The 21,987-nt window shown below is 46.4% G+C and overlaps 1 protein-coding gene across 8 annotated transcripts in view; it reads right to left on the reverse strand.

Moving 5' to 3' along the window:
• Positions 1-21,987, reverse strand: part of Ripor2 (RHO family interacting cell polarization regulator 2) — a 173,175-nt gene that overhangs the window by 34,600 nt on the left and 116,588 nt on the right. For 7 of the 8 annotated variants that reach the window (XR_007346283.1, XM_048799874.1, XM_048799871.1 and 4 more), the window contains exons 2-7: positions 8,255-8,381; positions 6,556-6,711; positions 5,723-5,801; positions 4,121-4,144; positions 2,962-3,015; positions 301-450 (exon numbers count right to left, since the gene is read on the reverse strand). Coding sequence is in view for 7 of the 8 variants with exons in the window: in XM_048799874.1 (XP_048655831.1) it covers positions 301-450; positions 2,962-3,015; positions 4,121-4,144; positions 5,723-5,801; positions 6,556-6,711; positions 8,255-8,381 (590 nt within the window). In the remaining variant the exon portion in view is untranslated. Of the gene's footprint in view, positions 1-300; positions 451-2,961; positions 3,016-4,120; positions 4,145-5,722; positions 5,802-6,555; positions 6,712-8,254; positions 8,382-11,185; positions 11,205-21,987 lie in introns of those variants that run through there. The other variant, XM_048799870.1, reaches the window with a different exon arrangement.

Here is a 21,987-nt window from a genome sequence, read left to right on the forward strand (position 1 = left end):
GGCAGGAGGATTACTGATGCCCAGAGCTGACCCCCAGAGTAGCCACCTTAGCCACAAGGGCTCTTCAACAGGGTGAAGCTTGGTTGGACTCTACACTAGAATGTTTAGAAGTGCATTTAAGTGACAAAAATCAGAGCACTGTGGCCTGTTTGTTTTGAACGATTCCACTATTGCCTCGCTAGCATGTATTTTCTATTTTCAGGCTGACCATGACACCGATCTCTCGAGAGTGGAATGAGTGTGTGTCCCTGTTTGCCCAGGGTGGGGTCAGGCCAGCAAGCAGGTGAGCGGTACACATACCTCCGTGTACTCCTTGTAGCTCCGGCTGATCTCTGACAGACTCTCCCGGGCGGCTCTGCTGGCGGGCGACACTGCGAAGGCCTGCTTCATTTTGCTGGCGCCGTCCTGGAGACGTCGCTGGATGCAGTAGGCCTCGTAGAGCTCGTCCACCTGCAGAGTGCAAACAGGAAGGCAGACACGTGAATCGCTGTCCGGCCTGGGAGAAGTCACACGGGTCACCAGGATGGGCCTAAGGTGCTCTGGATTTCTGTTATTCCTTTCCACAGACACCAGTCACTTGTACTTCTACCGCTGTGATCCGTTTTCTGTCTCAAAACAGATTTCACTCTGATCCTGCCATCAAGTTACACAACCCTGCCTTTTGGGGGGGGGGGCTCTCATGGTCTGGGGTGGACTCAGAGAGCTGGTCCACTGGGACAGGCAGCTCCATCTGTGGAGCGAAGGCTGGAAGAGGTTTCAGCTTCAATCTGGGGTGAAAACTCTTGTATACAAACCTCCTACTTATCTGAAGGTGATCTTTACACATCAGCATTTTTTTGAAAAAAGAACTTCAAGCTATTTATTGATAACAAATTTTTTTGTGATGTCTTGGCTCAGTAATTAGAAAAAAATAAATTTATTAAGTGGTTTAAGATAAGAATTTAATTGTTAAAATTTATTAAATGGAACCCATGAGAACTGGGAACTCTTATATACAAATCACACCATAATTTTAAAAATACAATGAAAAAATGAAAATGAACACCCCCCTTCTACACTTCCTCGTAGTAATAGACCCTCTTAAATGGACTCATCACATTCACCAGACACACCTGACAACACCTCATACTTCAAAGGCAGTGATTCTCCATCAGCCTAGGGAGGCTTGACCCTGGGTGTCTACCGACACAGAGTGGACAGAGGCCAGGGGTGCAGCCACACAGCCCTTCTCACAGAGGACAGTCCTGGACAGACATCGGAGTGCACCCGCCGGGCTGAGGCTGGAATGCGTCCTAGTTATTCCTGACAATGTCTATAGTCCTGCACTGTCTTCAGTCACCAGCACCACCCAGCCACAGCCACTCCTGGAGTGGTCAGGCAGAGAACAGGACCATGGGGCCTGGGCAGAAACAAGGAAGCCTGCACTCCTGGGAGGAATGGCCTACCTCCGCCATTGGAATTTTCATTCTAGTACAAATTTTGTTTTCTCAAAGAGGTGGCTGATGCCCTAGATGAGACGCTGAAATGGGACAGCAACTGTGCTCTACCCTGAAAGGCGACTGTGGGGAGGACCGCGGGGTCAGCTCTAGGTTACTCTCTGTTGCTACTGAGTCCAAGGACTCATTCATCTGTGCTGGAGGAACTCCTAGACTCGGAATAGACTCCAGTTGGGCTGGGGATCTAGCTCAGTTGGTAAAGTGCTTGCCTCACGTGCACAAAGCCCTGGGTTCAATCCCCAGAACCACACGCCTAAAAGAAGAAATGGCAGCAGTCTTCAGTCTTCCAGGCCAGTGGACTCATCTCCGACCAGAGGGAACTGGAAGATTCAAGGCTGCTCAGATCTCTTGGTGGGTGATGGACACAGAGCATGGTTACTGTGCTTTAAATCTAAGCTAAGGCTTTCCTGCTGAGACATCCCAGGCCCATTCTGGTTCAGGAGGTTGGGGCTGGGCCAGCAATCTGATAGGTTACATGAACACCATGGATTGTTCTGATGTGGGAGATCCCCAGACAACTTCTAAAAATGGTGTGTGGGTACCTCTTCTGATGTAGCCCGGCAGGTCCCTTCTCATGGATGCCATTGTTTTATTTATTGAGTTTGGCAGAAATAAAAGCAACTTCAGATTTTCCTAGGCTATAAGTATCTTTCAAAGTGGCAAAAGTACTTTATAAAGGCAGTAATACGTACATAAACATCATATTCAGGTTTCAAGACAAAAAGATCCTTAGGATCAGCTAGACTGGATACGGGTCCTTCCCCAGCCCCATTTCGCTGGGAGGAAAGGCAAGGTCCACACAGCAACAGTGTGAGTGGGAAGGGCCAGAGTCCAAGGCTCTGACTTCTAATAGGGAGATGTGCTGAGATCCTCCAGGCCTTGCACTGGTAGGAGAGGCTGATGAGCGTGGGTGGAAATGGAAATTGCTGGCGGCTTGATATGTCCCCAAAGGGGAAGCTCCTAACTGGCACTGATAATTCCTCAGAGCGTCCAGAACACAGGGTGATCGTCCTGTCCATCACACTAGACCCGGTGCACCACCAGAGAAGTATTTATGGGGTTCAGGGCCGGATGTCAGGGCATAGACAGCTGTCTTTACATAACTGAAAGGTCTTCAGGAAGGAGTTCATGGGATGCAAGCTGTATGTGGGACCAGAGGGCAAAGTTTTTGCTGGGGCCAGTTTGGGTCACTCTTATCTCAAGGCACACCACCTGGAGCCCACAAGTCCTCCACCAGCCTTGTTTGCCACACAGGAAGCAGGCCTTCAGGAGAGACCAGGATAACAGCAGAGCCAAACTGTGCTGGGCTGTCAGGCTCTGGGCTCCTATTTCCCCTCCCTGTCTGCTGGGAGTCAATTGGGTAAGAAATTCTCCTTGGACTAGATGTTACACTCAGGCCAAAGGTGTATTGATCAGTAACCGAGAGCTGAAAACCAGGAGCAAAGACAAGAGGAACTTCAATTACCTTACTAATGTGAAACTCCAGGCGTCTCATGTATCTCTCGATCGTTTTAATTTGCTGGAATTAAAAGAAGTTAAAAGTATAGTCAATCACAATTCAATTGATTTAGGTTTGTGTGAATATTTCTTTTTGTTATCTTATGAAGAAAAAAAACCAGTTGATGGTAAACATTTCCCCTCTCCTATTTTAGTTGCTATTTAGAGATGCTTTAATATCAATTTGAAAAATATTTTTCAAAATATCAAATGTTGTAAGATGGAGTTGGGTTAATTATTGTGACCCTTGTGTTTAATGTCAGGGAGGGCAAACCATGGACAGTATTGGATTTCGGGCAGAACAGTGTCAAGTTGGACTGTAGTCAAATATTCTCATAATGCATTCTCTGTGTTCCACACTGGGATTTTCCCCTTCATAGTTTAGCATCTAGGAAGTTGGGAAGCACTTCATGATTTCCACTGGCCGATACAGGCCACTGCCTGTGCGTGCTCACAGATAATCAGCGCTGCGTGTGTCACCTCTGAGTTGTAGATGTTATTGTTTTCCTACGCATTGAATTTAATTGTCCTTAAATATCTTCAGAAAGAATTTGCTGTGATTCAGCATAGAAATAAAATTATTGTGTACACAGAAAGGTGTGACCAGAGAGCAATTCCATATATGGCTTAAAGGAAAGAAAGTAAGAAATTCATGTCTAAATAGCCATAAAAAAGAGTTCTGACAGTTAGGACAAGACACAGATTTTAACTGAAAAGAAAGAACTGTCTAAGTTTAACTGGAGTCATACATTTTTATTAGTGGCACATAAATTAATGTTGCATTTTTTAATCAAAGAAGTCTGAGATATGATCAAGTATGATAGATAATATTTAAAGATGGTTCAGCTGAGGAGCTCCAAACACTTCAGAAGTCCTCAAACTTATCCAAACAGAGGGAGACCCTACCATCCAGCAGCATTTCTATGGAAATGACCTTGAACACTTCTTTGAATCTGCAGATCATGGTATTTATTTATTACCCTCATTAGACAAAAGCATGAATTTTTCCAAGATTAGAAAAATCCTTGGTTCTGTAAGATTCTACAGCTCTTGGAGTCTCTCGCATGAATATCTAGTCAAGGACTCAGTTTTATCTTTCAAAAACACCCCAACACAGAATAACTTACCTTGTCTAAGTCATACAGCACACCCTAAAATACAAACAAAGAGTATGTGGATTAAAGTATATCTTCCTCAAAAATGTTACCAACACTAATACAATAGTTTCACCTGCATTTTCACATTATCTGTGAAATACAATGATCAGTCCTGCAAAATTTTACTGAAATTTTGACATTAGCTTTAAAAGAGTTAAAAATCCAATTATTTTAAATGTTGGTAAGAGTACTTTAAAGAGTGAATATTTATGTGCCCTCTGTGTTCCCAAAACTGCACCCAGTTATCTCTGTCCACTGGGGGATTTAGGGTTTTCTTTTGCCTTCAGCATTCCTCTCCCAAGCATTGAGGGTATGTGAATTCATGTCCCTTTTTAAAGTTTCTAAAAATGAATGATGTTAGGCTGGGGTGCAGTTCAGTGGTACAGCACTTGCCTAACATGTGGGAGCCCTGGGTTTCATCCCCAACACCACAAAAACATTAACAAGAATAAAAAGTGATGTTAACATGAAATGTAGCAGTGGTATATATGTTGGAAAGATACTTGCCTTGCTGTTTGGACAAATAAAATTGGTACTTAAGAAGCATTCCTGAGGGTGGAGATAATGCTTTTCACTAATTGTTTTTCACGAAAGCTCATTTCCTGTGAGCTCACAACATCACAGTATAATTGGTGCTCCAGCCCTAGGTCCTCCAGCTGAAGGCTTTTTATGGCACATGAGGTCCTGGCAGAAGCCCCTCCTCCCATTCACCACTGTTCCCTAGGAGGATCATTGGCCGCCATCTTGGATACTCCAGGGCATCCACAAGGGGTGAAGGTCATCCTATGGGGAGTCCCACATTTGAGGTGATTTATGCAACACTAGTAGAAAATAAAACCACTTAATCTTGGTAAAGCCTTTGACCTGGGAGCCTTTGAAAAGGACAATCAACATTTTAGCCCCTCTCCTAAAAAGGTAAAGGACAAAAGTCTTTCCATGTATAAGCTGCACCTCTGAGGTACCCGTGGTCTTTTCTCAGGTTCTCTGATGCCTTCAAACATTAAGGTATAACAGCGTTTAGCAGTAGACAGAATCTTTTACAATAGTGCAGGCATTAGGAATACCTCTCCAAGCAGACACGTGCTCACAGATTCACTGGGATTCAGGAAGTTCCAGCTCCGGGTTCAGTGGACCAGCCTGCGGACTCCTCTGACTTCTCAACCCAGTCACCCCCTGGAGACTCACTCCTTCCCTGTCACCACTGAGCCATTTTTTCTTTTTAGTTGGAGATAAAGTAAATGTTCTAGTTCCTGAATTATGAATGTGCTAACACTATGCCAGGAAAACTCCAATTTTTCCTTTCCTTATAGTATTTGGGAGATGGAGGGATTTTGGCAATTTCTCCTAAACGGTGTTCCTTGTTACCAACATGCTAGGAAAATACTGAGAAGTGTTAAAAATAGATCATGAAGAAGAAAGTCCTCTTCTTCCTTTTGAGACACACAGGACAATGCAGATGGCACTTTGCCCCTTGGATCTGGTGTTTTTCAATGCTCCTCCCTCCCTATCCAGTACGAAGAAGCCAAACCAGAACCCCATGGTGGCAACTTCCACAGGACTGGGTGTACCTACCAGGCGTGAGTTTCTCTTCATGTCTCTTAGCTGAGTCGTTAGCTTGTCCAGCTCTGTCTGGTGAACATCCAGGTATTCACTGCAAAGACAAGACATCACCGTGAACTGTCACTGGTGGATGACCGCTGTGGCCGCTGACCTTTTCCTGCTGCCTGGAGGTCAAGAACCTGAACTTGGCTGGGGCGTGGCTCAGTGGTGAGTGCTGGCCTAGCATGCAACAGGCCCTGGGTTCCATCTGCAGCACTGGGGAAAAATACATCTGGACATGGTGGGTCAGGGGGCGCCGTACTTTCCTAGTCTTTATAAAGCTTTAGCAATTGTATCCCATACTGTCCAGATTATCAGAAAGGAAGGCCCCTGCATGTCCGAAAGTCCAGAAATGAAAAACCCCTAGGGAGGGAAGGGGAAGACTCCCGGGGAATGGGTCTGGATTCTCAGAATTTCGTTGTTAAACACAACGCTGACTTGGATGCCTCATCACAGGCCTGAAAGGTCTCACTCTGGGCCAAGAGTCCCTGCAATGTGCTCCGGGACGTTGGAAGACCCCTCTGCCACGTCTCTAGAGTGGATAAGCCTGAGCGCCATGGTTGAGTGGAAACCAACACTAACTGGGGCTATCTCTGATGGACGACCGCTCCAGGTCTCCTTCGGCGTGGAGGAGGTGAGCTGCAACAGGCTTCACATCCTCGGGACTCATTCTAGCTCCCCTTTATTCTTTAGAGTGAAGAATAAAACACCTATTACAGATAGAGCCTTCCGGAAGTGACCTCATAGGCTAGCTTTCCTCCCGTCATGTTAGAAGGGAAAGTGCCTGACCAGGACCTGTCTCTTACCTGAGTCCCTTTTTCAGGGCCCTGTAGACCTCTTCCACCCTTGTAGGCTGGGGCTCTTTGGGAGGATTGTTGTTTTTGTGTCCTAAATTGTGCATTTTCTTCAACTTGGTCTGGGGTTTCTTGAGAGCTGAGGAATTTTCAATGAAGGAGTTACACCTAGGGAAAGAAAAGAAAAGACATTGAGACCCTCGGCCGTCCAAAAGGATTTGATAGTTTTTCCATTCGCCTAGGCTTCAGGTGATTGTCATTTGGAGAAGGCAGCTGCTCTTGGTTAGGGGCAGATCTGAGCCTCCTGCATCTATTTCTTGGTATTCAATTGGTTGATCGCAGAAATCTGGAAGTTTGGGGCAAGGCCAAGCTTCCTTGAGGTCACCTGTGTTCTGAGCGAGTGCACTGCTTCAGCAGACCCTCAGGGAGCCTGGGAGAGTGGGTGCAGTGGGAAGGATGAACAGGCAGAAGGTACAACAGAAGGTACACTCGTGGCACCAGGTCAGACAGCCTCTGCTAAGTGTGGCTGGGACGTGAATGAAACCCTGTGGATGCAAAGCTGTAAGCCTGACAAGCAGCTAATCCCATGTGGCTTGAAAGAAAAGCACACACAGCCGTACTGATAGCCTTCTTTAAAGGGCTATTTGTTTTAAAATTACATAGCTATAATTATAAAAAGTCAGCAGCTCTATTAACAGACATGGAGTATACAGTGGCAAGACAGACTCCTGGTGACTTCGACCCACGCTATGGGTGATCAGGAGACCAATGCCCTGCACTCACTAATCTGCTCCAGGGGGAGAGACAGGAGACTGGAGTCCCCTGCCCCTAGGCTATTACACTCTTCTGCCACCACTGTCCCAGGCCACCCACATAGGCCCTCAGAGGGGGACTTTATGACATCAGAAGCACTGAGGTCAAACGTGATTACACGCTGCCTCTTTGCTACCTGGGCTTTCTGAATTTGTGGCTGAAAGCTCAGTCCTTCCTTGTCCTGGATGCGAATCCAAAACAAGAACACGGTTTTGAGAAAAAGGAAAATGACTGTTATTGCTTTGCTAGCAAAAGAGAAACACAGGGGACTCCTGTCCCAAAGGCCGTGACTCTGCCCATCAGCAGGAACAGGGAGCTTTTATAAAGATGAGTCAGAGAAAAACGAAATCAGGGAGGAGAGATCAGGGAGGAGAGGATCAGGGAGGAGAAGATCAGGGAGGAGAAGGTTGTGAAAAAGAAAAAAACATGTACATTTCAAAGCCACAAGGATATAGTCAAAGCATCAAGTGACCCCTGTTCCAGTTTCAGATGGTCCAGGGAGACCAGGAGACGATTTTCACAGCCTCTGACTGAGTGGCATCTGCGAGTCTTCATCTTTATTCACTGCATAACTTCATTCCAAACCTAGTCTCTGAAATCTGAATGTAATGGAAAATGTGCTTCACAGGGGATGGGGAGGGGTGGGGTGCGGAGAGGTCTAGACACGGGCCACCAGCTTGTCCTACATCCTCGGTCCTCCGTGCAGGAGGAATTCCAAAGGATAGGGAAAAATCAGTGGCACTTCATTTGGGGTACCTTATCTTTTCTGTGGAAAAAAGATTAAACTAGTGTGTGTGTGTATATGTGTGTGTGTGTGTGTGTGTGTCTTGCAGAGGCTGCCTGCACAGGCCCAGGAGTCAGCAAGCCCCCTCCCCAGGGAAAACCAATCTGCACTTGCCTGGATCGTCTCTCTTGAAGGCCACTGAACCCCGCGAAGGACTGGCTTCTAATGATCCCATTGGGCCCTCCCGGTGAGAAGGACTGGGATCCTACCAACATGATTTCTGGGAGTCTGGTTGGCAGTCCTGTAAGAAAGACAGAAAACACAGGAGGCTTATCAGTCAGGTGAAGTGAGTCCAGAGGTCGATGTCACTAGGGTTCCGAGACATTGGTGTGATTTTTTCCTGTAGCTTTTTTTTAGCCAAAGTGTTTAGCTGTCAGGCTTAAAAAAAAAAGTAGCTACCCACCTACTTAGACCATAATCAATATAAATTACATGAACTTATCCATAACTTTAGGTTTCTTCAGCAGTTCTTCTCTTACAAGGGCCAATCACACCTTCCCAAATATAAGAACTTCAGCAACACTTAGCCTCCAACCAACAGCGAAAACACACAAATGAGCCGCCTGCAAGCCTGGGCTAGGTCCTCTGAAGGCGTGCTCGGCCTGCAGGTGGAATTCCACACTCAGAGGTCACAAGGCTAAACACAAGGCTCCTTCGGAGAGGAACTACTGCAGTTTCTGTCCTGTGCACCCTGAGGATGCCTGAAAGGCAGGACCCTGACGCTGCCGTGGAGGTGCCAAATGAGAAGGTGGAAGGAGGTGCTCACTCACAAAGGAAGCCACAATCCAGGTTAGCTCAGCGGCCTGAGGAGGAGCAGCGGGAGGGGACCTCGAGAAGCCTGCAGCCCCGCCCCAGCCTCCAGCAGGGCTTCCCTGAGGACACCCACGGCCATAGACCAAGGTGTCCACCGCCCACAGCTGGACAGAGGCCCAAGGTGGTTCTCCATAGACTGCCCTAGAACGTGAGGTGGTGCTGTCCTTTGCAGGTCAGCAGAGTCACGTACCATGGTCTCACCCTGTGACTTCAGTCCAGAGAGGCTTCAGCTAGCAGGGAAAAGGTGAGACTGTCCAGACTGAAGCCTTCCCCAGGGGACAGACACCAAATCATGTCTGAGTAGCACCAACAATTTCCCCCTTATAGACCCAATGAGAAAGGAAGAAAAGCTAAACAACAACAACAAAATTCATGAATCATAATAGTAACTGCCCCCTCCCCTCCGCCCGTGTTTGCTGGTTTTAAATCCCTTTCCTCCCTCCTCCCTCCCGGAAGAAAGCAGCTCTGGGATTTGTGCACATTCCTGCAGCAATGGGTTTGGAAGTGGCCAATAGGCTCCCTCTTTGACCCTGTGGGAGAATATCCTCAGGCCAGCTGAGCAGGGAGGCTGAGTTTGGGTCTTTCTTTTAGAATTTTAAAGGCAATGAAGTTGAAGTATGTAAGAGGTCAACAGCAACAGGTAATGCACGCATGGTTTAGGCAAAAGCAGGTGCAGAAAGCTCCCTCAGTTACTCCCCAAGCTGGAGGGCACGAAAATAGCCGGAATTCCTTCAATTCCTCCAGGAGGCAGGCAGCAGGTGCTCTCTGCTGGTGACAGGGGTCTGCATTTCATTAAGGTGCCTTCCTGGTACAGCCGAGCGTCAAGAAAGACTGTGGCTTGGGTTCCTTTTTGTATTCAATACTTTTTTTTTGTTGTGCTGAGGATCAAACCCAGGGCCTTGGGTGTGCTAGGTAAGTGCTCTACCCCTGAGCTGCAACCTCGGCTGTGTCCTCAATAATTTGATACCTATACTGAAGTCTTCATTTGGTAAACTGTATTAGTATTGTAAATTATTGTCCCAATATGTCTATGTATCATGAATATTCTATGATTACAGAAAAGAGTATTTAAATATTTAACTGTGTCTTCTTATACTTCCTGAAATTATACTTCTTTTTTTTTTTTTTTCGTGGTGCTGGGGATTGAACCCAGGGCCTGTGTATGTGAGGCAAGCACTCTACCCACTGAGTTACATCCCCAGCCCCTGAAATTACATTTCTTTTTTTTTTTTGAAATTATATTTCTTAAGCCAAAATTATATATTTTTTCTTATCCATTGGATCACAGTAGTTTACTATGAAACCCCCAGGCATTCTGCTTTAATTAATACATGGTGTGAACTGGGGATGACTTTTAAAATGTCCCCAGGCGATTCTGATGTTCAGCAAAGTTGTGAAGCCACTGCTTTAGAAGGCTCAATTACACAAAAAGAAAAAAGTACAGAAAGCAAGAGGGAGAGGAAAAAGAAAAGACACCAAGTTTGTTGAAACTTTAAGACTTCTGGAAATAACAATCTTGTACAATCTATGAAACCCAACTTTTAAAAAATGGCATTCAGTCTTAAACCCTTCTCTGCGAGCGTTGAGCCTCTCATCAAATGAGAATAAAACACATGTCAGATGCTTCTCTTCTTCTCTTTCCATCACAGTAAGAAGGGCTCCCAAAGAATAAAAGAAATCCTTGTCCAGACCCTAGGCTGTGAGATGCGCTGGGGAGGGTCACTTCCCAGAAACTCTTCAGCACGTTTACCTGTGGGCAGAGGGCCACAGAGGACGTGGCCATGGTGAGCAGTTTGGTTATTGTTCTGCTTTGTCTTCGTGGTCTTAGAAATGATCAGTATCTAGTGGGAAAGAATTTGGCCAAGAGCTGCTCAGGCTGAGACCTCTGTCCCACCAACAGTGTCCCCAAAGATGGACACAACTGCCTGAGGGGGTGTCAGGTGAGAGTCCACAAGATCCAGAGCCCTGGCTCCTGAGCAGCTGTTCTTTTCCACGTCCCTCCTTCCCCTGCCCTCCCCCAGCGGCAAGCTCTGCGTTCATTTTTCCTGTCTTCCAGACACCCCACTCCTGGTACCCTAAGTCCTCAGGCCGTCTGACCTCCCAGGAACTCCCACAGCCTGTTCTCTCCCAGCTCCCAGCAAAATCACCCTAGCTACGGTAAGGATTTGATTTGATCATCCACGGCCGGGGTAATCTGCATTTTAATACCAGGTGCACCAACCTTCCCAAAACCTTAACCAAAAGATGGGACGAGCAGAAGGCAGTGTCTGCTGGGAGGGTGTAAAGGAGGAATGAAGTTCTGGAGGACAATATGGCATTATCTATTAAACAAGTAAAACACACTTCTTTCGTATCTCCTCTAAAGAGAAGTCCAACTGCACAAGAGGAATACACAGGGATGCTCATTACAGGCAATGTTTGGAATACTAGGAAAATGGGGGGTGAGGCTGGGGCTGTGGTGCACACCTGTAATCCCAGGGGTGCGGGAGGCTGAGGCAGGAGGATCACAAGTCCAAGGCCAGCCTCAGCAATTTAGCAAAGCCCTAAGTGACTGAGTGAGACCGTGTCTCAAAATAAAATAAAAAGTGCTGGGGAAATGACTCAGTGGTTAAGTTCCCCTGTGTTCAATCCCTGGTGCAAAACAAAACAAAACAAAACCCAATAATTACAGGAACGGAAGGATGGGATAATACGCAGCATTTAAAAAAAAAAATATGTCCGCGTAGAAGACGCCGAGGACAAACTGCGGAACACAACAGTAGGATAGCTGGAGTGTAAACACAAAGCTAAACCAAACAATGCATATTCATAGCAAAGTTCTGAAAGTACACAGGCAGATGATCTATGGAGAAGTAAGATTGAGTGGTAGTCAGCAACGTTTTAATATTTTATGCATTCTATTAATTCTGACAGAGCAAATGTATTCATGGGTTATTCATAGATGCAAAATTCCTTTTGTAAAAAATTGCGGCCACTTGGAGCTGGGAGTGTAGAGGAGAGAGCTCAAGTACAAGATCATTGTGCTGCCAGCAATTATATTTATATAGATGTTTATAAGTCTTGCAGGGGAGAAATATGATTTTCAAGAAATAATATATCAGGTTTCATAAAGTTTGATTACATTATAATAATTCAGGTTCCTCCAGGAAGTCTTTGGGTTCTGAGTTATATAACAACTTCATTATTTTAATTTGTAAAATTTTAGCGACTACACCTAATACATATTGCTGAGATTACCAAATACTGCAGCCAATAACAAGAAACTGTATGTAAAACAGCTCATCTTGGGTGGCTGCTACTAAGAACTGTCAGGCTGTGAAAAATATTTCCAGTCTATAGCTGTTGACTTCTTTCCTGGTCTTTCTGAAAGTTCCTGCAAAACATTCTATTTTCTGTTTTGTTTTGTTTTCAATCCCCATACTGGGGAGTGGACCCAGGAGTGCTCTAGCACTGGGTACATCCCAGCCCTTTTTATTTTTTTTATTTTGAGACAGGGTCTCACTAAGTGGCTTTGAACTTGTAACTCAGACTCACTTTGAACTTGGGATCCTCCTGCCTCAGCCTCCAGAGCAGCTGGGATCACCGGCAAGAGCCACCGGGCCTGACCAGAATATTCCCTTCTGTGTGTTAGAACCCAGCAAGTATTTCAACCTCAGCCAAATGATTTGTTCCTCACTTGGCTCCTCTGTCACACTAGGCAGCTGCCCGCCGCCTGTCATTTCCACACCCAAGAGTAACAACAGGATGTGTCTGCAAAGAGTCCCTATCACCTTGGTTGGTGGCGCACGCCTGTGATCCAGCAGCTGGAAAGAAAGCCTGGGTCGGGAGGATGGCAAGTTTGAGGGCAGACTGGGCAGCTGAGTGAGACCCTGTCTCTGAATAAAATAAAAAGGGGCTGAGGGCACAGCCTAGTGGTAGAGCAGCCCTGGTTTCAATCCCTGTAATGCAAATAAATAAGAAAATAAATAGTTGGGGGAAAAAAATGCTACCATTCTGAGCTGAGCCTCAGAAACAGAAGTCTGAAAGCCACAGCTGTTTGTCCTCTTGATTCCGTGAAACCACAGCCTCTTTCCTAGCTGCGCAGTGCCAAGTTCCAACCACACACACGCTAGGGCCTTTGAAATCAAAACGAGAAGCAGGCTTTACACGTTATAAACAGCACTACTTGGGGATGCAGAGAGCCACAGGCTGACCTAAAACCTGTCTGTCCAAAAAGAAGGGAGCTCATCCACCCAGCAGGCAGCTGTGGGCAAGGGGCCTGGGCCTGGAGATGGCAGGCAGGAGAGATCAGGGTCAGGAGATCCCACCTCCTCCCACCAGGTCTCAAGCTGTGACTGGACCTGAAGTAACAGGTAGAACATGACTGTGATCCAGAGCGGGTCACTGCCAGCCACCTGGAGAACCCAGGCATAACCCGACTTTGAAGAATAATTGATAGGACTCCACCCAGGAGGGGGCTGCTCCGGATGGGCCAGGGTGGAATCCGCACAGCAGCCTGGACAGCAGGCCCCCGAGGGAACAAAGTGGAGATGGGGTGGCAGAATGTCTGGAGAGCCCAGTCCAGGTGGCAGCTCTGCCCCCCCCACCCCCCGCCCCAGGGTTTTGCAAGCTGGCACTGGGGTTTATGAGACGCCCTGTGGTCAGGATTAGCTTGGGTGGCAAGGCTCTCTCTCTGGATTTCAACAATTCCACTGTGGGATTCACGGGCTTGGTAGGCTAAGGTCAGGGTCCTGATGCCAGCACCTGGCTGGTCTTCAGCACTGCCAGGCTCGAAGCTCCAAACCGACTGGCTCAAAGTGGAAGAGCCGGAGGCAGCCATAAGCCACAGAGCGACTGGAGGCAGACCTGCCGGTTAGAAAGACGCTCACACTGATGGTAGAGTGAAGAGGCTCGTGGAAGGAAATAGGAGTCGTTGGGCTGTTTTTAGTTGCCGTATGCATAAGCATAGAGTCATTCTCCTCTATCAGGAAAATAGAGACAGTAAAAGAAGGCAGGGTGGAGGGGCGGGAAAACCCAGTCCTTTCAATCCCCCAAAGAACCTCCCCAGGACTGTGGTGGGCTTGATGTCTTCAACTCTTCCCTTTCCATGTAAAGACAATTATGAGCTTTCTGCATGCTAGATTTTGTATCCTGCTTTGTCCATTAGACTGTTTTTTAGAGTGATGCAAAAGAGTCCATACATTAGAATTTTTTCTAAACCATTTTTAAAAGGATACTTAGGTCAAGTCCATATTCTGTGTTCCCTTTTGGTGAAAGAAGAAAGGAAGGAAGGAAGGAAGGAAGGAAGACCAAACAGTCTATAGCACATATTTTTTTAAAATTTATTTCTGATGTCAAGATATAGTAGATTTTGGGAATTAATCTAATGAAGGATATGAAGGACCTCTGCAATGAAAGCTAAAGAACAGTAAAGAAAGAAACTGAAGATCTTAGAAGAGGGAAAGGCCGTCCAGTTCTAGGTCAGGCAGAGTTAATATTGACAAAATGGTCACGCTAGTAAACGTGCCATAGAGACTCAAGGCAATTCCCATCAAAATTCCAAAGATATGCTCCACAGAACTAGAAAATCACTTCTAAAATTCATTAGGAAAAACAGAGACCCAGAATAGCCCAAGCAATCCTGAGCAAGAAGAACAAAGCTGGGGGCATCTCAATTCCTCAAATCATATTAGAGAGTCACAGCAACCAAACAGCATGGTATTGACATCCAAGCAGACAAAAAGACCAAGGGAATAGAGCAGAAGACCCAGAGACCAACCCATATAGACACAGAGGTGCCCAAAACATGCTGGAGAAAAGACAGTCTTTTCAACAAGTGGTGCTGAGAAAACTGGGAATCCAATGTGGACGGCTGGACCTCTGTCTCTCACCCTGCACAAAGTCAACTAAGAGCAGATCAAAGACCTACGAGTTAGACCAGAGACTCTACACCTGCTAGAGGAAAACGAAGTCCCAATACCCCACCATGTCATCACAGGGACCAACTTCCTTAACAAGACTCCTGCACTGCAAGAAATAAAACTGAAAAATCAATAAGTGGAAGACCATTAAACTGAAAAGCTTCTGTACATCAAATGAAACAATTAAGAGAGTGAAGAGAGGGGCTGGGTTGTGGCTCAGCGGTAGAGAGCTCGCCCAGCACGAGCGAGGCCCTGGGTTCCATCCTCAGCACCACATAAAAATAAATAACTAAAATAAAGGTATTCTGCCCAACTACAACTAAAAAATGAAAAAATAAATATTAAAAAAAAGAGTGTGAAGAGAGAGCCCTGAGAATGGGAGAAGATCTTTGCCCCTGCTCCTCAGGTAGGGCATTAATATCCAGAATAGATAGAGAACTCAAAGAACTCAACACCAGAAAACAAAAAACCAACCAGACAATAAATGGCAAAACTAAACAGATACTTCTCAAAAGAAGAAATCCAAATGGCCAAAAATATATGAAACATCTCTAGCAATTAGGAAAATGCACATCAAAACTACACTGAGATTTCAATTCACTCCAGTCGTAATGGCAATTATCAAGAATACAAATAATAATAGATGTTCGTGAGGGTGTGGGGGGAAAAGGCACACTCATACATTGCTGGTGGGAATGCAAATTAGTGAAACCACTCTAAAAAGCAGTGTAGATATTCCTCAAAAAACTAGGAATGGAACCACCATTTGACTCAGCTATCCCACTCCTCAGTTTATACCCAAAGATTTAAAATCAGCACACTACAGTGATGCAGCCACATTGATGTACATAGCAGCACGATTTATAATAGCCAAGGTATGGAAACAACCCAGGTGCCCTTCAAGAGATGTATAGATAAAGAAAACGTAGTATATATACACAATGGCATATTACTCAGCCATAAAGAAGAATGAAATGATCTCATTTACTGGTAAGTGGATGGAAGTGGAGAAGATCATGCTAAGTGAAATAAGCCAGACCCAGAAAGTCAAAGATTGAATGTTTTCTCTAATATGTGGAAGCTGGTCTAAAATAAGGGGCAAGAAGGGGTGGGGGGCGGAGAGAGAGAAAAGAAACAGGGAGGAAGGAATTCCATCAAAATAAAAGATTGGGGCAGTAGAAGAAGGGGATGGTGCAGGGAGAGGGATGGGATAAGGGAAGCTGGAATGAATCTGAACTAACTTTCCAATGTCATGTAGGAATAGACCACAGCACATGCACAGAAGCCACCCAAGGACACCGACTTTCACAAATGTAAATAAGTAGAGGAAAGGGAACAGGAGGAGGGAGGAAGGGAGGGGAGGAGGAGGGAGGAAGGGAGGGGAGGAGGAGGAAAGAGGAAAGAAGAAAAATAAAAAAAGATAAAGCGGGTTTGGCCCAGGGCAAGCCTGCAAGGATAAGACCAGGGCTTCTCTCTGGGAAATAAGAGCATTTGTACCTACTGAGCCATAGGACATCAAATGCCATGAAATTAAAAACAAAACAAGAAACACTGAGCTATGATTGCTTTTATCTTCACGGTGTGTGTGTTTTTCGGGGCCTGTGCATGTGAGGCAAGCACTCTGTCAGCTGGGCCCTTTATGCTGTTTTACTTTTTGACTTAACCAAGTCCTCTGATTAAGAACATAAACAGGAACTGGGAAGGGGCCTTGTGATGATGGAAAGGTTAGCGACATCTGATTTGAGTGACCTTAGTAAGGGTACTTCAGTTTTGGCCAAAGCATTTCCCATGGGGGCAGAATGTTCATTAGAAACCAAGCATTATCAGCGTGACCAAGGTGTTCCACCCCCCAAGCTAGGCCCCATAGATGGTTTGTCGGGGTGGGGTGCTGTGCTGTAGAGAGTAAACAGCTTCAGCTGGGTCCCCATCCTAACCACCCAGGAGGCTGAGGCAGGAGGATCACAAGCGCCTGGCAGCCTGGGCAACTTGGCAAGACCTTATCTCAAAGCAAAATAAAAAGGGCTGGTTTGTAGCTCAGTGGTAAGTGTCCCTGGGTTCAATCCCCAGTATATATATATATATGTGTGTGTGTGTGTGTGTGTAAAAGGGCCAACTTGACCATCAGTCCACGTGCCTGCTGTGGACAGGAGAGAGCAGGCAAGCAGAGAGAGGACTCTTGGGGTGTGACGAAAGTGCTCTAAGATTGCATGTGGGGACATTTGCACAACTGTATGACTTTATTAACTTTATTAAACTGTCTATTTTATTAAATGGATACTTGAGTAGATTTTATGGCCTATGGGTTTTACATCCATAAGGCTATTTTTTTTTTTTTAAGATCACTATGGATTTCTAGAAAAGCCACGACTTCCTCTAAGAGGAAGTTCAGGAGTTGGAAGGAAAAGCTGAGGCAACCAGGATCCACCAGAGCTGGCCCTTTGTCCCACAAGGCCACCTCAGCTGCGGCAGGCAGGCCCACTGGGCTCTGAGTCATTTCTCCTGCCGACTTGGGGTCTTTCTCCTCCCTGGTTATGCTCCCCCACATCTTGGTCAAGAGCAGGAGTATAATTCAGTTGTCTGCAGAAAGCATGTGGGCCAGATGCAAATAGCCTGCTCTGCTAAATGATGACTTGCGATGAGTCCTAAAAATAGGTGTCCGCTTATTATACGGTCACAAGGTACCTATTACAGAACACTTGACTAATCTTTGAAAAAAAAGAGTAGATGTATTTAAGTCATTGCCTGTTTTTTACGTATGGCTGCTTTAAAATACATCAAGGCAATGGCAATATTTGCTTCTCAGTTGTCAGTACTGTTTGCTAACCCAACGATAAATATGCACATGAGACTTTGTGCTGATTGACGAAGATGAGTGTGGTGAATGGATGAGACGATTTACAGAACAGCTAGACACAGCCTGGGTCCTCAGCAAGGGGAAGGAAGAACGAGGCCAGGTTTTCCAACTGGCCTGTTAGGCAAGCACCACGCTCCCGGGCAGATTCTGTACCTGAAGGATAAAGGTGGTGATCTCTCCCCATGTGATGGGCGAGCATCGTAGGTTTCAACTGAGATCACAGTGTCATCCGATCTCAAAAGAGAAACTAACTTGCAGCTTCTCTGGAAATGGATATTCCTTCTTCCTTTTTTCGACAGCAGGGATTGAACCTGGGGGTGCTCAGCCACTGACCCACATCCCCAGCCCTTTTTATTTTATTTTTTTATTTTGACACAGGGCCTTGCTAAGTTGCTGAGGGCCTCTCTAAGCAGCTGAGGCTGGCTTTAAACTTGAGATCCTCCTGCCTCAGCCTCCAGAGCTGCTGGGATTACAGGCGTGCGCCACCCCGCCTGGCTCTTTCTGTGTTTTCTAAGAGCCATCGATGAACCTGTGATGCTTTAGCACATCTTATAAGTGTCAGGCTTCCAGGGTGCTCTGTGTTGGCCAACGTCCAGGAGCACCTGAGGCTGAGCTCTGCTTTAAAACGTTAATAAACAATTGGAGAAGGCAATACAACTGCACATCATGCTGGCACGGGACAATTTTGGATATAAGAAATAGCAAGAGGTGAAGTTCTAGTAGCATCTGTCTCCACGTGCCCCGGAAAGCAGGGTGGCAGCAAGGTGGGCTCTGGGGAAGGACAGATCTGGGCCCGGTTCATCTCTGCAGTTCACGGCTGTTTTCCGCATGCTGTTCGACGTCTCTGAATTCTGTTTCCCTCATTTGGACAAGAAGATTTTATGAGGTCTTAGGAAGATAATATACACAGACCTGGTGTGTCGTAGGTGCTTAACAAAACTATTTGTTAACAGTAATTTAGAACAACAAGAAGTCCTCTCAAAAAATGAAAAATGTGGACAGGAATGGTCAGGATGTCTCCCAGAGAAGACAGAACTCCAGCCACCTGAGCGGAGTGGAGGGCCTGAGGGAGCCAGGGGGCTCACAGCAGCACGCTGGAGGTGGCAGTTTTTAGGAAACTAAACAACACCGACTGATAAGAAGCAAAAACATGAATACTTTGGAAGCCCAAATTAAAAGTCAATAAAAAAAATCTTGACTTTGAAATAGTTTGAAGCCTACAGGAAAATTGCAAGAAATGCACCCAAAGCCGTCATCTCCTTGCCCAGCCCATTGTTGGTTGACACCTGCCACGTCTCAGGGTTGTCCCTCTCCACAGACACACATTTCCTGGGTGCTCTGGGAGTTTGCACATGCAGCGTTCTGCACCCCTCCCCACTGACAAATCTGAGAATGTGACGCAAACTTCCTCTTAACTAGCTCAACGTGCTTCCTAAGAACGTGGACATTCACTGACATAGGCACAGTCCAGTGACTGGTATCAGGACGTGTAACATGAAGTGATTCTACTATCCGACGTACAGACCTTATCCAAATCCCAGCAATCACCCCAGTAATATTCTGCATAGTGTCTCCCCGACCCTGATGCCAGGAGCCAATCCAGGACTGCAGACTTCCTCCCTCCTCCTGTCTTTAGTCTCTAACCGGCGGCAGTTCCATGGCCACTCTTGGTCTTGGACATTGACTTTAATAGAACGCAGGCCAGCTGTTTGTGGAGTGTTCCTTACTTAGGTTTGCCTGATGTTTTCTTGTGATAACATTCAGGTTAGGCCTGCTCAGCAGGGACACAAGCATCCTCCTGTGTGTAGGGCCCTGGCTCAGGGTGGCTGTTGTCCCAAACTGGAGATGTCAACTTGGATCCCTTGGTTAAGGGACTGTTGACTGGTTTCTCTTCCGGTAAATCACTATTGTATTGATTTAGCCTTTGTCATTGATAAGTAGTTGGTAAGGAGGTACTTTGAGGCTTGAACCCAGGAGTTTCAGCATCCATTCATGATCCTTGTCTGAATCAGCTATCATGGTGATGGTGGCAAAATGGAGCTCTTTAAATGGTACTCCAGCATCCTTCTTAGGCTAGGAGCCTCCCCTGGGATTTTATCCATTCATTTGCTTATTTGCTCATTGTCAATATGGGCTCCTGGATTCTTGTTTAATTCCTCGGGTTATGACCGGTTACTGTCTTCGTAGGAAACAGCTCCCTGTCTCTGGAAGCACTCTCTGAGCAGCACAGTCAGAGACTCATTTTGTGAACTCCAGCACTTGAGATTACCTATCAGTGGGCAGCCCGTGTTCAGGACTCTCTCGTATTATAATCACCTTCCTGAGTGTCTCAGGAAGCTACACCCTTCTTACACTTTGCTGCTCAGTGCAGGGTAAGAGGAAAACAACCCTGGCTCTGGATCCAGGTGACCCAGGTCCCCCTCCAGCCACTTGTCCCCTCTAAGCTTCTATTTTTCTTTTCAATAAAATGAGTAATAATTTCCCAAGTCACCACAGTTATTTTGAGGATAAAAAGATGTTGGTGTGGAGTAATTGGTCTTTTCTGGAACTGGAACTTGCATTTTCAGAGCTGTATGACTTTTAGCAGTTGAATGGGATGCGCTTATTATAGACCCTACACACGTCCCAGGTGAGAAAACACACAGAGATGCGGTGCAGCGACATTACTGCTCTCCCTTTTCTCAAAGAAATGACAGCAGAGTACGTGGAAGCTATTTTAAGGGCCTGATGCAGTCATTTGAAGAGTAACGAGGAAATGTTAATAGCGAATCTATTCATTGGGCCAGTCAATTGTAGGAACTTCTAGATAATTGACACTGTTCCAGCCCTGGGGAAAATGAAAATTCTGTTTCTTCTTCCGTTCTGGTGGATTAAATAAATGCAGGGAGCAGCAGCTGGCCTCGGGATAATTAGAAGAGAAATGATTCAGGACATAAAACTCGCCGACATCTCTCAAGGGGCTGGGTTGATTTTGACTAATGTTGTCATTGCTCATGTTAAAAAGCAAAGCCTGGAGAACTGGGTAGACCTCCGTGTGGTGCCCACTGCCCGTCAGAGAGGGCCAGGAGGAGGGCACAGTGCACCAGCGTGAAGGCTGGGGCCGTCTGCCACAGTTAGAGAATTTACCTATTTTTTCCTAAACCAGCAAAACCCATGGATATCAAAAAGGAACGTCTCTTGGGAACACGTCTTCAGAGACAGCTTGGCTGATCCTGCCGAGAGAAAATTACACCCACCACAAACCCTCATTTTTTTGATCATCAGACTCACTGCTACGCAGGGGAAAAGCAGCAACTCAGGTGTACTTGCACGCAGTGTGTCTGTGCCCGAGCATGGCAGCTCGCTCCCAGCCTGTCGGGACGGTGGCTTCTTTATAACAGCACCAAGCGGATACGGAACTTTCTTCTTCTATTGCTCTTTGACTTTACTAGACGGACCATCTTGATTACTTTGCTTTAAAAAAAATCGTTTGCACCAGAACTGAGCTGCACTTTTGGAAGCCTTAAACAGAGAAGCCACGAGGTTCTGGGAGAACGTCCCCGACACTTGCTGGGAGGTGTGGTCGTGGGCCCGTGGCTGCTCCTCTGCCCACGTGGGTGACTAATGGCAGTTGAGAATGGGGGCCAGGGCGGTAGGGATCAGAACCAAGCCTTGTCAGTGGAGAGGCCTGCTGATTTCAAGCCACAGGAAGTGATCTAGAAAGAGCTTTCCAGACATGGCCTACATGGGCAAAGTCATAGATCTCTCAAGGGGCTGACCAACTTCTCTGTCCATCTTAGTAAGTAAACTGACTGATGGAAGGTTGACGGGCAATCCCCTCAGGGCGTATGCAGCTAAACACTGACTCGACTGTGGCAGTGCCCCGTGCTCCTGGCCTTCCTTTGAGTAGCACCAAGGTATGGCAAGGGATTTGAAGGAAGGCAGGCCTTTCCAACTTGGGTTACACTCATCCTTTTATTCCCGTTGTTATGACAACACTGTTGAAAAGCAGCACTTCAAATGTTTAGCACTTAGCATCTTATTATAGACTTGAAGGTGATATACCAGGGTGTACGGCGCTGCCGAGGGGCCTCGTGACCCTGGTGGCCACCAGGAGAGGCCAACAGAGACACCCCCGCCCCTTTCTTGGCTTTGGGCCTAGAGCTCTCGAACTTCGTGGCTTTTCCCTCCCCTCAAGAAGGTGAGGGTTCACCCAGGGGAGGGAAGCTTTAAGAATGTATGTGGGAAGATACTTATTATTATTCACAGTCTCTAGTCTCTGGCTGCATTCGTAAAAATGA

This window comes from Marmota marmota, unplaced genomic scaffold (genome assembly GCF_001458135.2).
Source record: "Marmota marmota marmota unplaced genomic scaffold, marMar, whole genome shotgun sequence".
NCBI classification, from domain to species: Eukaryota; Metazoa; Chordata; class Mammalia; order Rodentia; family Sciuridae; genus Marmota; species Marmota marmota.